The sequence below is a fragment of the Ambystoma mexicanum genome, chromosome 2q (genome assembly GCF_040938575.1).
Source record: "Ambystoma mexicanum isolate Mex_15411 chromosome 2q, UKY_AmexF1_1, whole genome shotgun sequence".
Lineage (NCBI taxonomy): Eukaryota > Metazoa > Chordata > Amphibia > Caudata > Ambystomatidae > Ambystoma > Ambystoma mexicanum.
The window spans coordinates 353,569,870-353,583,643 of NC_090924.1; the positions used below are offsets into that span (position 1 = coordinate 353,569,870).

Consider the following 13,774-nt stretch of genomic DNA (forward strand, 5'->3'; position numbering starts at 1 on the left):
CTCTGCTATAATCAGTATGTGGCGTATGTAGAAGTACCTCAGGGCGTGTCCTACAGACAAGGGGCACCCAATGAGATATTAACCCGCATATAATTCTATAAGTAGATATGTTCCCCAAATCCAATCCCTCCCGGCGATAAGTTTAACAAAATGCCACAGGATGATGTCATAAATGACAAATGTGAAAGTATATAAAACTCTGTAGAAACAAAAAGATGTGTGAACATTGAGCATCTACTTTGATGGCTGTCATATCGCCCTGCTTTCTTTCATTGAGTTGAAAGCAGTATTTTACCATCCTCTTTTGGTCTGTCCGGTTATTTGGTCTGTGATATTTACTGATAATTCCATCTAGCGCATAGAAGACGTGTGAAGGTGCTAGAACACAACAGCACCCAGAAACAGTATAAATACGTGAACTTTCAGCAGGAAACGATCCATTCAACCTATTGTGTGGTGTTACAACTGTTGAATATCACGGTTAAGTATTTTAGTAAAGGCCCTTCTCGAGTGTATATTAATTGTATAGTGCCGTGTGTGTCGTGTGCGAACCCTGTTAAACAGCGACATTGCATAATATCTTTTAAGCAAGCTCACAGGCGCGTTTCGCGTTGTATCGAATACACAAAAGCATTTATTATATGTGCAAATTGAATAGAATGTTTTATGTTCGGCTTTTCAAGCGAAGAAAATGGTGAAAGTGTCACGAGTGTCTCGATCGTCTGTGTGTTGTGTTGGCCTGTCCGGGATCCGGGGTTTCGGCTGGTGAGCGAGAGCTGCGTTCTAAGGCAGCCTTGCGAGGGTCTCACTCTGCCCGTCGGTAGACAGGCGGGATGTGTGTGTGTGCATAATGAAAAGACGAGCAAGAGAGAGAGGGGGGGTGGGGCAGCTTCGGAGGCGTCCGCTTCTAAGAGAGAGAGAGTGTGGGAGGACTGCAGGGAAGAGTGCGAGAAAGGGAGGGGAGAGAGTGACGGGCTCTGAGAGGGACTAGAGAGAGAACGAGAGAGGTGAGCGCACAAGGAGGGGATGCTTGAGTGAGGAAAGGGGGAGGGGCAGGGAGCGTAGAGAAGACTGCCTGGGAAGGAGACTGCGTAGGGGTAGCGGATGGGGTAGTCAAGGAGGGCGGCCTGCGGGTGAGAGGGAAGGGGCAAGCAAGAGGATGGAAGCGATGGATTGGTAAAGAAGATTTGGTTGAGGTACGAGGAGAAGGAGGAGAGGCAGGGATGAGCAGCAGTGAGCGCAGAGGAGAAGGGAGGGGAGTCACAAGCAGTGAAGGGAAATGAGGTAGAGGGCGAATGGGGCGAGAGAGTCGCATAGAGGAAAGGAGCGAGGGGCGAGGGGGTACAGGAGATTGGGAGAACCGGGGAAGCTTATCCAGGGGAGGAGGCAAAAAGTGCGAGATATCCAGTAAGAGGAGAGGAAGAAGTGTGAGAGACAGACAGGAAGAGTGTGGTAATTTAGACCGTGAAAGGGACGCGAGACGGGCGACAAGGGGCAGGAAAGAATAACGCGAGTGATTGAGAAGACTGAGAGGAGCGGGCGGCCCTCGAGTGGTAAGTGGTCTTTGGTTAATACTTTCCACCACGCCGGGTGGGGTGGTGCCTCTAAATGGGATTCCCTTTGTGACGGTCACCTGTCGGATTTATGACAGGTTGCGGCTTTCCAGGAACAATCTCCCCGGTCTTTGACACACAACAGCAGTAGTCTATCAAGGGGGACATACACGGAAAGGGGCCAGGAGTTGGGGCGCCGCCATCCCACTCACGTATGCAGAGAGGGGCAGAAAGTAGGATGCCAGAGACCTCTCTTCGGCAATAGAGCTGGCGCTCTCAGCGACATCCATGCTGGGTGAGAGGTGCTCTCCCTTCAGCACCAGAGCCCGGGAGCTGAGTGGCATCCGTGCTGCGGTGAGAGGACATGTCACTTATGCACCAAAGCCCATGCTTAGGTCAGGAGCTCTCCCGTCTTCAGCGCCATGGGCTGGGAGCTCAGAAGCGTCCATGTTGAGGCGAGAGGCCATTGGCAACTAAATGCTTCCAGCGTCATATTTTCAGCATGTAGTCTGGAGCGCCGTGTCCACAGAAACACCAGCGCCAAGGTAGTTCAGTGCCTTTGCCCGGGGGAGTACAGCAGTGGGAACTGGCCTTTCAGGGCCACAGCCATCAGAGATTACACAGGGAGCTGTCCATTCAGCACCCGCGGTGTCAAGGATTAGAGCGTGACTGCTGGAGCTGTCCCTTCAGCACCCGTGCTACAGGAGTCTGGGCAGGGGACCTGTCCCATCCGCTATCACATTACTAGGAGCTATGAAGCAGCAAGCTGCCACTCCGGCAGCACTTGAGCCGGAAATCAGATAGGACAATGCACCTTTAGCGCCTTTAGCACTTTTCTGTATTAAATATCTACTTACACGTAATCAGGGGTTAGACTGACAAACGGCCTCTTCAGGACCTGTTGTATACCGCGGTTCCTTCAGGGCTAGCAGTTCCAGGGTGTCCCTTCCTTCTTCCCAGCAATTCTAGGGACTAGGGGAAGGCGACCTCTCCCCTTCCTCTTCCCCCGCACCTCACAGAGACCTCGCAGAACCGATGGAGACGCGCAGGGCAGGCACCCCCCAGCAGTCTAGTTAAGAGATCTTCCCGGACCCGGGGAAGGAGGGCGTGAGGAGTAGCGGCGCACGCTCAAAAGGGGGGGGGGGGGGGGGGAGGGAGCGGAGGGGCGAGGGGCGGAAGGTATGAGAGTCAAGAGGTGCCACTTCGGCGCCAACTTCAGCTCGAGGAACAGTTGGTTCTAAGGAAAACTCTCTGATTTCTTCTAGCCTCCCGGATCGCTCTGCAAGGAGGCGTCCGCCCGCCACCGGAGCATGAGATCCGAGAAAGGAAGCGAGGACGGCGGACAGCAAAGACCTCTAGAGCAGCAACGTCAAGGGCGTTTCAGAGCCCTGTCAACCCTCTCCCCCCCTCCCCGCCCACCCCCTTCCACGCCGCCTCTCGGCCGCCACTCCCCTGCCTCGCGCCTGTTTAGGCGTGCTTAATCCACACCGCTGCGCGAGCCATCAATCTCCGGCAGCGAAGCATTACCCTTTCCTTCGGCATCAGTGGACAATGGGGCATTAATCACGGTCAGCCGCCCAGCTGCCTCGCGGAATCCGAATCGTCGATGAGGACTTTGGGAGCATTCGGCAATAGGCGGAGTCATGGACTTTCCTTCCCCGCATGGTCCACTTCCACACGGCAGGACCCCGGCGCGCAGGAATGCTAGCCCAGGCTCTAGGGGGCAAGGCGTGCTAGCCGAACCGTCCAGCGGCTTCTCTAGGGTGAACGGCGCCCCCTGGACCTTCTCCTCCAGCGCCCGGCCAGCGTACGATGAAGCATTATGAGGGTGTGTGACAGAGGTGTCCAGATGTTGATCACCACTGTAGGAGCCTTCGCAGCTTTCAGCCTCATGACCATCGCCGTGGGCACGGACTACTGGCTCTACTCGCGGGGCGTCTGCAGGTCCAAGTCCAACAACGACAATGAGACCAGCAGGAAAAACGAGGAGGTCATGACCCACTCGGGGCTCTGGAGGACCTGCTGCCTGGAAGGTACCCCAATTCAAACTGTTGTCACATTCAATGTCCGGGACGTGCTGTGTGGTGGTTTTACTTTTTGGGCTGGAATTCATACACTTCAAGCTAAGAACTGTCGTGGTTGTGATGTCTAGACCCCCATGATATGTCTGCCTGTCTTGTAATGCATAGCTTATATTGTGATGGCAGCCTGCGCTGGAATACACAGCCCCCTTTGATTATCAAACATTGGATTGGAGTTCATACACGTTTTCGTATGCTAGCCTGTGCTGGATTTCATAGACCATATGGGTAAGCCATCGGGAACATACAATATACCTACAACATATTGCCAAGGCAGCTCGGTCTCGCAAGATTAAACTACTGGTATGGCAGCCTGGGCTGAAATGCATAGACAGTACTAATATGGCAGTCTGGGTTGGGATGCATAGACCACCCTGGCATGGCAGCCTGAGCTGGAATGCACAGCCTGCATTGGGATGGCAGCCTGATATGGAAGGCACAGACCATCGGACTATGCCAGGCTGAGCTGGGATGCGCAGGCCATATTGCATCTAATGGGTATGGAAGCCAAGGCAGGGATGCATGGGCCGTATTGGTATGGCAACCTCTGTAGGAATGCAGAGATCGTATTAGCTTAGCAGCCTGCGCTGGAATGCATAGGCATGAAGGTATGGCAGCCTGGGTATGAGTGTAAGGTTGTATCATATTGAAGCCTACGCTGGCATGCATAGGCATAAGGATATGGCAGCCTGGGTATGAGTGCATGACTATATCATAATGCCAGCCTGCGCTGGAATGCATAGGCTGCCATTATGATACATAATAATATGAGTGTAAGTCTGTATCATATGGAAGCCTACGCTTGCATGCATAGGCATAAGGGTATGGCAGCCCTGGTTATGAGTGCAAGACTGTATCATAATGGCAGCCTGCGCTGGAATTCATAGGCATAAGGGTATGGCAGCCTGGCTATGAGTGCAAAGACTATTAGAATGGCAGCCTACGCTGGAATGCATAGGACTTATGATTATGACAGCCTCAGCTGGAATGCATAGATTGCATCGGTAGGGCAGACTATGCTGGAATGCATAAGACTTATGAGTATGACAGTCTCAGGTGGAATGCATAGACTGCATTGGTATGGCAGTCTACGCTGGAATGCATAGGATTTGTGAGTATGACAGTCTCAGCTGGAATGCATAGATTGCATAGGTAGGGTACCCTATGCTGGAATGCATAAGTCTTATGAGTATGACAGTCTCAGCTGGAATGCATAGACTGCATCGGTATGGCAGCCTACGCTGGTATGTATAGGACTTATGAGTATGCCAGTGTCAAGCTGGAATGCATAGACTGTATCGGTATGGCTGCCTGAACCAGTTTCCCACATTTTATTAGAATAGCAGACTGACCTGGAATGCATAGAACGTATGCGCATGGCAGCCTCGGCTGGAATGCATGGAATGCATTGCTGCGGCATCACGGGCTGAGGTCACACAGGGTTTTAGAATGTCAGCCTGGGCTGGAATGCATGGAACGTATTCGCGTGACAGCCTCAGTTGGAATGCATAGACTGTGTTGGTATGGTAACCCGGGCAGGGATGAGTAGACTGCATTGATATGGTATCCAAGGCAGGAATGCATGTCAGCACGGGCTGGAATGCACACACCAGACGGGTACGACAGCCTTGGCTGCAATGCATAGATTGGGTCGATATGGGAACCGGGGATGGAATGCCTGCACTGAATGCTAGGTCTGCCTGGGCTGCAGTGCTATGACCCCATGGGATTCAAGCAATGAAACGGGATGCCTATGAGCTGGAATGTACAGACTGGTGGCCTGGGCTGGGGTGCCTATGCTGTAATGGCATAAGAGCCCGCTCAGAGATGCTTTGCTTAGTGAATGGCTGCCTGAGATGGGGGCGTGGACTGTAATGGTATGAGCGCGGTGCATAACGCATGACACACTGGACTCGCAGGACTGCCTGAGCATTGCACTCTGGACTGCCATTGTGCACGTGTCCGGTATTTAATGTCTGGGAGATAAGAGGCTGGGCAGGGATGTCTTGGATGCAAAGGCGGAAATGGCTGGGCCATGGAAGCTGGTATTTGCATGTATCCCTGCATGGACACACATGCCTGGGCTATATTGGTATACACGCCTGGCTTTAATGACATGGCTGCCTGCTCCCCGATGCCCGGTCTGTACTAGAACACATGGCTGGACTGGACTTTCCTTAGTGTGTTTGCTGCAATGATAGACATGGCTGGGATATAAGGTACTGCCTTGTAAACCATTACACAGCTGCAGAGGTCTGTCTGCCTGGGCTGTGAGGCTCTACATGTCTGGCTGGCATCCCAACACTGCCCATCGTGCAATGCCATGAATGCATTGGCTTTAATAGCAGAAACACGTGGGTTACATTCCTTCTAGGCACTGGTGTAAGTGCATGGACTGAAATGTCCAGGCTGTGAAGGTATCATTGCAAAAGATGGTCTGGAATTGAATGAAAGCTTGGCAGTAGTGGTGTAAGTGTACTGGTACTGCCAGGCTGTGGCGGTGTAACTGTGAAAACTGGGCTGCAATTATGCGTGGGTGGCAGTGGTGTAAGTGCATGGACTGAAATGCCCAGGCTGTGAAGGTATAACTTCAAAAGCTGGGCTGGAATAACATGAACGCTTGGGCGGCAGTAGTGTAAGTGTGTGGACAGCAATTCCCAGGTTGTGAAGGTATAACTGTGAAGGCTCGGCTGGAATTATAGGAAAGCTTGGGTGGCAGTGATGTAGGTGCATGGATTGAAATGCTCAGGCTGTGAAGGTTTCATTGCAAAAGCTGGGCTGGAATTATACGAAAGCTTGGCAGCAGTGGTTTAAGTGCATGTAATTGCAACTCCCAGGCTGTGAAGGTGTAACAGTGAAAGACATGCTGGAATTATAGGAACGCTTGGGTAGCAGTAGAGTAAGTGTATGGACTGTAACTTCGAGGCTGTGAAGCAGCAACTTCAGAAGCTGGGCTGGAATTATAGGAAAGCTGGGGGCAGCAGTAGAGTAATGCATGGACTCAAATTCCCATGCTGTGAAGGCATAACTGCAAAGGCTCGGCTGGAATTATAGGAAAGCTTGGGTGGCAGTAGAGTAAGTGTATGGACTGTAACTTCGAGGCTGTGAAGCAGCAACTTCAGAAGCTGGGCTGGTATTATAGGAACACTTGGGTGGCAGTGGTGTAAGTGTATGGACTGAAACTGCCAGGCTGTGAAGGTACAACTGCAAAAGCTTGGCAGGAATGACATGAAAGCTTGGGCGGCAGTGGCGTCGGTATTAGTGTTGTAATGCTCCACATACTTGGGCTGTACTGGGTTTAAAAGCCTGCTCTATCATTCTTGGTTTAAATGACAGAAACGCTGTAACCGCACACATGCCTGTGCTGCAATTGCACACAGCCTCATGACGTTACTTCACATTTCCTGAGCTGAACAGATGCATGGACTCGTACTGCACACGTGACTAGGCAGTAAATGCACACGTGCATGGCATGTAACTGCACTCATTCCCTGAATGTAACTGTACGTGTGCGGTGGCTGGATCTGCTTCAATGCATGGGCTGTGAGGCACAGATGTGTGTTTGCGACGGTACAAGTGCCTGGACCGCAACCCACACATGCCTCGGCTATAATTGTACACTTGGGTGGCTGTAACTGCACGCTTGCCTGAGCTGTAACTCTATACGTGCATGGACTGTAACTGCTCATGGCCCTAGTCCATAACTGCAAGCATGACTGAGCTGCAAACATGGCCGAGCAGTTTCTGCACACATACATGGGTTGCAATTGCAAACATGCGTGGGGTGTTACTGCACAATTGCTTGGGCTGTCGCTTCACAGATGTCTGGTATGTAATTAAATACATGCAGGGACTGTCACTTAGCAAATATCGGGAAGGTAAATGCACACATGCCTGGACTATTACTACACACTTTTCTGGGTCGTAATTGCACATGTGCCTGAGAGGTAACTGCTCATATGCCTGAGCTGTAACTGCACACATGCCTGGGCAGTAGCCCCACACACATATCTTGGCTGTGCCCACAGTTATAAATGAACTTTAACTGCACAACTGCCTGGGCTGTAACCACACACATCTCTTGGCTGTAACAGCACATGTATGTTTTTGAGCTGTAACCCCACACATGCCTGGGATGTATCAGCACACAGACCTGGGCTATAACTGCACAAATGCCTCGGATGCTATTACACCCAGGCCTGGGATATAATTGTAACATGCCTGGGATGTGACTGCATACATGATTGGGCTGCACGCCACAGATATATGGGCTTTAGTCGAACACGTGCTAGGACTCTAGATGCATGCATACCTGCTCTAACTACACACATGCCTGGACTGTAACTGCACATATGCCAGGTGTGCACACATGCCTTGACTATAGCTGCACACATGTCTGACCTGCAGACTTTCCTGGGTAGTAAGGACAAGCATGCCTGCGCTAAACTGCACCATCCCTGGACTGAAACTACAAATGTGCCTGGGCTGTAATTTTACACATGCCCAGGTTGTAACTTCACACATGTCTGGGTTATAACTGCACGCATGTTTGAGCTGCTCAAATGCCCACGACGAAACTGCACATGTGCTTGGGCTGTAACCACACAAGAACCTGATCTGCAGCTGCACACATGCTTGGGCTGTAGACTTTTGTTGTAATTGCACACATGTCTGGCTGTAACCATGCGCGTAATATTTAACCACATAGGCATTGGCTGCAGCCTTTGTTGCAATGCACACATGCAGTTGATGTAATAACACATGTGTCTGGGCTATAATTACACATAAGCCTGGGCTGTGACTATATACATGCCTGTGATTCAAATCTATTTTTTTTTTATTTTTTTTTTTTTTATTGTGATATAACCACATTTGGGTTTTTTTCACATTCAAAAGCAAAACATATATACATGCAAAACATCATATTTATAAATTGTATCTGGATAACATTTAAAACTAATTCGTCACAATCTTATAAAATTAGCATATTAAAATTGAATTCATCACACCAATATCTAGTTTACCTATAAAACAGTTTTTCCCCTTATTTCAACAATCAATCAACAGTATTCTGACGATATAAAACCTGTCAATTGCAAGACCCTTAAAATATTTAGGGTCAATTTTGTTTCATGACCCGCAATCATTCTTTCCCAGAAGGAATCGGAAGATAGTCTATCCAATGACCCAACTGAATTCCCTAGATGTTCCACCCTAATTTTCCAAGTGCCTTTGCAGAATCTTAGCAGGTGCTCTAGCGTTTGTTTACTTAAATCTGAGCATTCCGTGCATAGACTCCGAGCCCCTTCAGTGACTCCCCATTTGGTTAATACTGATCCAGTTTTAATCAAGTTTAACCGTACCCTCATAAAATTTTGTCTTCCTTTTGGGTTAGGGAACTTCGTCAAGTATCTTGGTACTATACCCTGTTTTTTCCCGTACTTAAAAAACCCTTCGGGAATAGATGATGATCTCACCATGTCCCCTGTTGAGATCCAATCTCTCAAAGATAAGGACTTCTTAACTTTCAGCGGGTTTGAACTCAGTGTTAATTTATCTGATTCACAATAAGTCAGCAGATTTTCTGCTATCTTTTTGAGTTCTGTCAAAGTTAGTGAGGAATCTAGATTCATATTTTCTAGGAGATTTTCATATAGTGTATTAGTCATTGGCACCATAATTGACCTATACAAGGACAGAAGTTTCCAATCTATTTGGGGTTGAGCTACACAAGCGCTATATCTGTAGCTGCACATGTGCTTGGGCTACAACTACACACATGCCAGGTCTGCACACATGTGTGTGCTATAACTGCGCATGTGCCCGGGCTATACATTCAAACATGCTTAGACTGTAATTTCACACATCCCTGGGCTGTAACATCACATATACCTAGGATGGTACTGTGCACATACATGAGCTTCCCACATGTCTGTGCTTTATCTGCACGGAGGTGTGGTCCGCACACATGCCTGGGCTGTAACCGCACATATGCTTGGACAGCAATGGAACACATGCCTACACCACAACTGCATGTACGCCTGAGGGGGAACAGCAGGCATGCTTGGGCTGTATCATGTCTGGGATATGATATGATATGGCATTTATAACGCGCCTATACACAAGTGTTTCAAAGCGCGACGAGGCAAGGGAGGGGGAACAAAGGGAGGACAAAGACAACGATCTTACTAGGCCAGGTGACAACGAGATCTTACTAGGCCAGGTGACAATGAGATTGTGCAAGTGCAGGGGACAGGGAAGGGAAAGTGTGAGAAGGGGGAGGGGGCAGTGCAGTGCATAGGATTAACAGTAAAAAAAATAAATAGAATAAATAAAAACAGTAGGTAGAAGTGCGGCCAGCTAGTGGCAAGTGCAGGGGATATAATCACACATGTGCACGATAGGTGCACACATGCCTGGATGGTAGCGTTTGCTGTAACTGGACACGTGCATGGGCTGTAGTGGCACTTGTGTCTGGGCTGCATCGGCAGTAACTGCACACACAGTTGGGTTCTAACTGGAAAAGTGCCTGAGCCGAAAATGCACACGCCTTTGCTCTGGGACCACACTTGTGCATGGGCTGTAAGCACACACGTGCCAGGCTGATTGTAACCAGGCATGGCTGGGCTGCAAGGCCATACATGCCTAGGCTGTAACTCCATATGTCTGGGTGGGTTCTACATACATGTCTGGTATGTAACCGCACACGTGCCTGGGCTGTAACTTGCACACATGCTTAGGGGTATCTGGTCAATCTGTTGAATGCTATTGCATCTGACACCAATCCATCGAACTATAAGCATCGAAATGCCATTCCATTGAATGGCCATTTTGTTATCTATAATTCGATGGATCCATCGAAATATGTTATATTGGATTAGGGTTAGGGTTAGGGTTTGGGTTTGGGTTAGGGTTAGGGTTGGGGTTTGGGTTAGGGTTAGGGGTTAGGGTTGGGGCTAGGATTAGATTAAAGATTTCATTAGGGTTAAGGTTTGCATTAGGGTTAGGGTTAGGGGGTGGGCGTGGCAAAAAACTTAAAAACATTACAAGGAGCTGGCCAGTGCCAGAATTTCAGCACTGGACAGCTCCATCTAACGTTTTAAAGTTACAAAAAAGCATTGAAATGCAATTTTTTACATGTAAAAGTGCATTTCCATTGAAACCAGTCCATTTATTTTTTTGATGGACTGGTTTAGATGGCAATGCATTTTTACATGTTAAAGATAACCTGTTGATGCTTTGGCAGACAATGCTTTGCATTAGATAGTTTGGTATGTAGATGCTTTTTTTTGACGGATTGAACAAAAACCATGACTAGGCTGTAACTGCACACATGCCTGGATTGTAACTGCACACACAACATGGATGTAACCACACACAGGCCTGGAAATTAACAGTACACATACCTGGGCTGGGCACATAGATGCCTGGTTGGGTTGACTAGAGATTGTAGGCTCCAGATGGCCAGTAAAGCCTGGACGTGCCATTCCCGCACAGAGCTCATTGCCTGGGCTGCCCTGGTTTCCTTGGCTAGGTTAGGTGTAATGCTACAAGCGCATAGGGTGCTAATCTTAAGGTTTATTTATCGACCCTTCTGGACTCCTGGTATTGTGCTCGGCAATCTAAAATCGTGCAAGTGGCAGGCGTGGCTGCTTACGATACGATGCCCGGTCAGTACTGCTATGGGCCTGGCTATACATGGGATAAAAGACAAGGTCATAGTAATAAAGGAGAATGGGTCATAATGGTAAAGTGCCTGGAATTCCTTTTCAGCACTGCTTCGGCATCCATCCCTAGCCGTCGGCTCTGGCCCCTTGCCTCTGTTATTGATGACTGGGCTATAAGGCTATATGGCATGGGATCTTTTTCCTGGCAAGGAATTCTACTTGTGCCTGAGCTGTGAGGGCATAGTACCTGGGCTGCGAGAGTATGGTGCCTCTGCTCTTTCTGGATTGTAAAGTGAGGGTGTCTGTACTGTGGGGGGGACAGTACCTCGGCTGCGAGAGTATGGCACCTGTGTTCTGTTTTCAGGATTGTAAGGCAAGGGTAACTGCAATGTGCAGGCATTGTACCTGGTCTGCGAGAGTATGGCGCCTGTGCTCTGTTTTCTGTTTTGTAAGACAAGGGGGTCTACACAGTGTGGGCAAAGTACCTGGGCTGCGAAAGTATGGTATCTGTGCTCTGTTTTCTGGATGGTAAGGGGAGGTTGTCTGCAGTGTGAGAGCATAGTACCTGGCCTGCAAGAGTATGGTGCTTCTGCTGTTTTCTGGATTGTAAAGAGAGGGTGTCTGCACTGTGTTGGCAAAGTACCTGGACCGCAAGAAGAATAAGGTGTCTGTGCTCTGTTTTTTAGATTGTAAGCCAATGGTGCCTGCACTGTGAGGACATAGTACTTGGTTGCTAGAGTATGGCGCCTGCGGTCTGTTTTTTGGATTGTAAGGTGAGGGTGTCTGCACTGTGTAAGTACAGTACCTGGGCTGCGAGAGTATGTTGCCTGTGCTCTGTTTTCTGGATTGTAAGGCCAGGGTGTCCGCACTGTGAGGTCACAATACCTGGGCCGTCTGAGTATGGTGTTGTTGCTCTGTTTTCTGGATTGTAAGGCAAGAGTGTCTGCATTGTGAGGGCATAGTACCTGGGCTGTTAGAGTACAGTGCCTGTGCTCTGTTTTCTGTTTTGTAAGACAATGGGGTCTACACTGTGTCAGCATAGTACCTGTGCTGTGACAGTATGGTGCCCGTGCTCTGTTTTCTGGATTGTAAGGTGAGGGTGTCTGCACTGTGTAAGTATAGTACCTGGGCTGCTTGGGTATGGCGCCTGTGCTCTGTTTTCTGTTTTGTAAGGAAAGGGTGTCTGCACTGTGTGGGCATAGTACCTTGGCTACGAGAGTATGGCATCCTTTGCTCTGTTTTCTAGTTTGTGAGGCAAGGGGTATCTGCACTGTGAGGGCAAAGTACCCGGGCTTCTAGAGTATGATGCCTCTGCTCTGTTTTCTTCATTGAAAGGCGAGGGTGTCTGCACTGTGTCGGCATAGTATCTGTGCTGTGAGAGTGTGGTGCCTGTGCTCTGTTTTCTGGATTGTAAGGTGAGGGAGTCCGCACTGTGTAAGTATAGTACCTGGGCTGCGAAAGCATGGCGTCCGTAATCTGTTTTCTGGATTGTAAGGCAAGGGTGTCTTCACTGTGTGGGCATAGTGCCTTGGCTACGAGAGTAGGGCACCCTGTGCTCTGTTTTCTGGTTTGTAAGGGAAGGATGTCTGCACTCTGAGGGCAAAGTACCTGGGCTGCTAGAGTATGATCCCTCTGCTCTGTTTTCTTTAGTTGTCTGTGCTCTGTTTTCTGGATTGTAAGGTGAGGGTGTCCACACTGTGTAGGCATAGTACCTGGGCTGTGAGAGTATGGGGCCTGTACTTGTTGTCTGGCTTGTAAGGCAAGGGTGTCTGCACTGTGGGGGCAGAGTACCTGGGCTGAGCCAGTATGATGCCACTGTTCTTTTCTACATTGAAAGGCGACGGTGTCTGCACTGTGAGGGCATAGTACCTGGGCTGTGAGAGTATGGCGCCCTGTGCTCTGTTTTCTGGTTTGTAAGGGAAGGGTGTCTGCACTCTGAGGGCAAAATACCTGGGCTGCTAGAGTATGATGCCTCTGCTCTGTTTTCTTTATTGAAAGGCGAGGGTGTCTGCACTGTGAGGACATAGTACCTGGGCTGTGTGAGTATGTTGTCTGTGCTCTGTTTTCTGGATTGTAAGGTGAGGGTGTCCACACTGTGTAGGTATAGTACCTGGGCTGTGAGAGTACGGGGCCTGTACTCTGTTGTCTGGCTTGTAAGGCAAGGGTGTCTGCACTGTGGGGGCAAAGTACCTGGGCTGAGCCAGTATGATGCCACTGTTCTTTTCTACATTGAAAGGCAAGAGTGTCTGCACTGTGAGGGCAAAGTACCTGGACTGCTGGAGTATGATGCCTCTGCTCTGTTTTCTGTATTGAAAAGCAAGGGTGTCTGCACTGTGAGGGCATAGTAACTGGGCTGCGCGAGTATGGTGCCTGTGCTCTGTTTTCTGGATTGTACAGTGAAGGTGTCTGCACTGTGAGGGCATAGTACCTGGGCTGCAGGAGTATGTTGCCCGTGTTCTATTTTCTGGATTGT

General features: G+C 49.4%; 1 protein-coding gene across 3 annotated transcripts in view; it reads left to right on the forward strand.

The window, feature by feature from the left end:
- The first annotated feature begins 982 nt into the window (after nt 1–982).
- The window catches only part of CACNG3 (calcium voltage-gated channel auxiliary subunit gamma 3), a 382,985-nt gene continuing 370,193 nt past the window's right edge, over nt 983–13,774 (forward strand). The window contains exons 1-2 of one of the 3 annotated variants that reach the window (XM_069647370.1): nt 983–1,553; nt 2,819–3,586. In XM_069647370.1, coding sequence (XP_069503471.1) covers nt 3,376–3,586 — 211 coding nt within the window. In that variant the 5' untranslated portion in view covers nt 983–1,553; nt 2,819–3,375. Of the gene's footprint in view, nt 1,554–2,818; nt 3,587–13,774 lie in introns of those variants that run through there. The other 2 variants (XM_069647371.1, XM_069647372.1) reach the window with 2 other exon arrangements.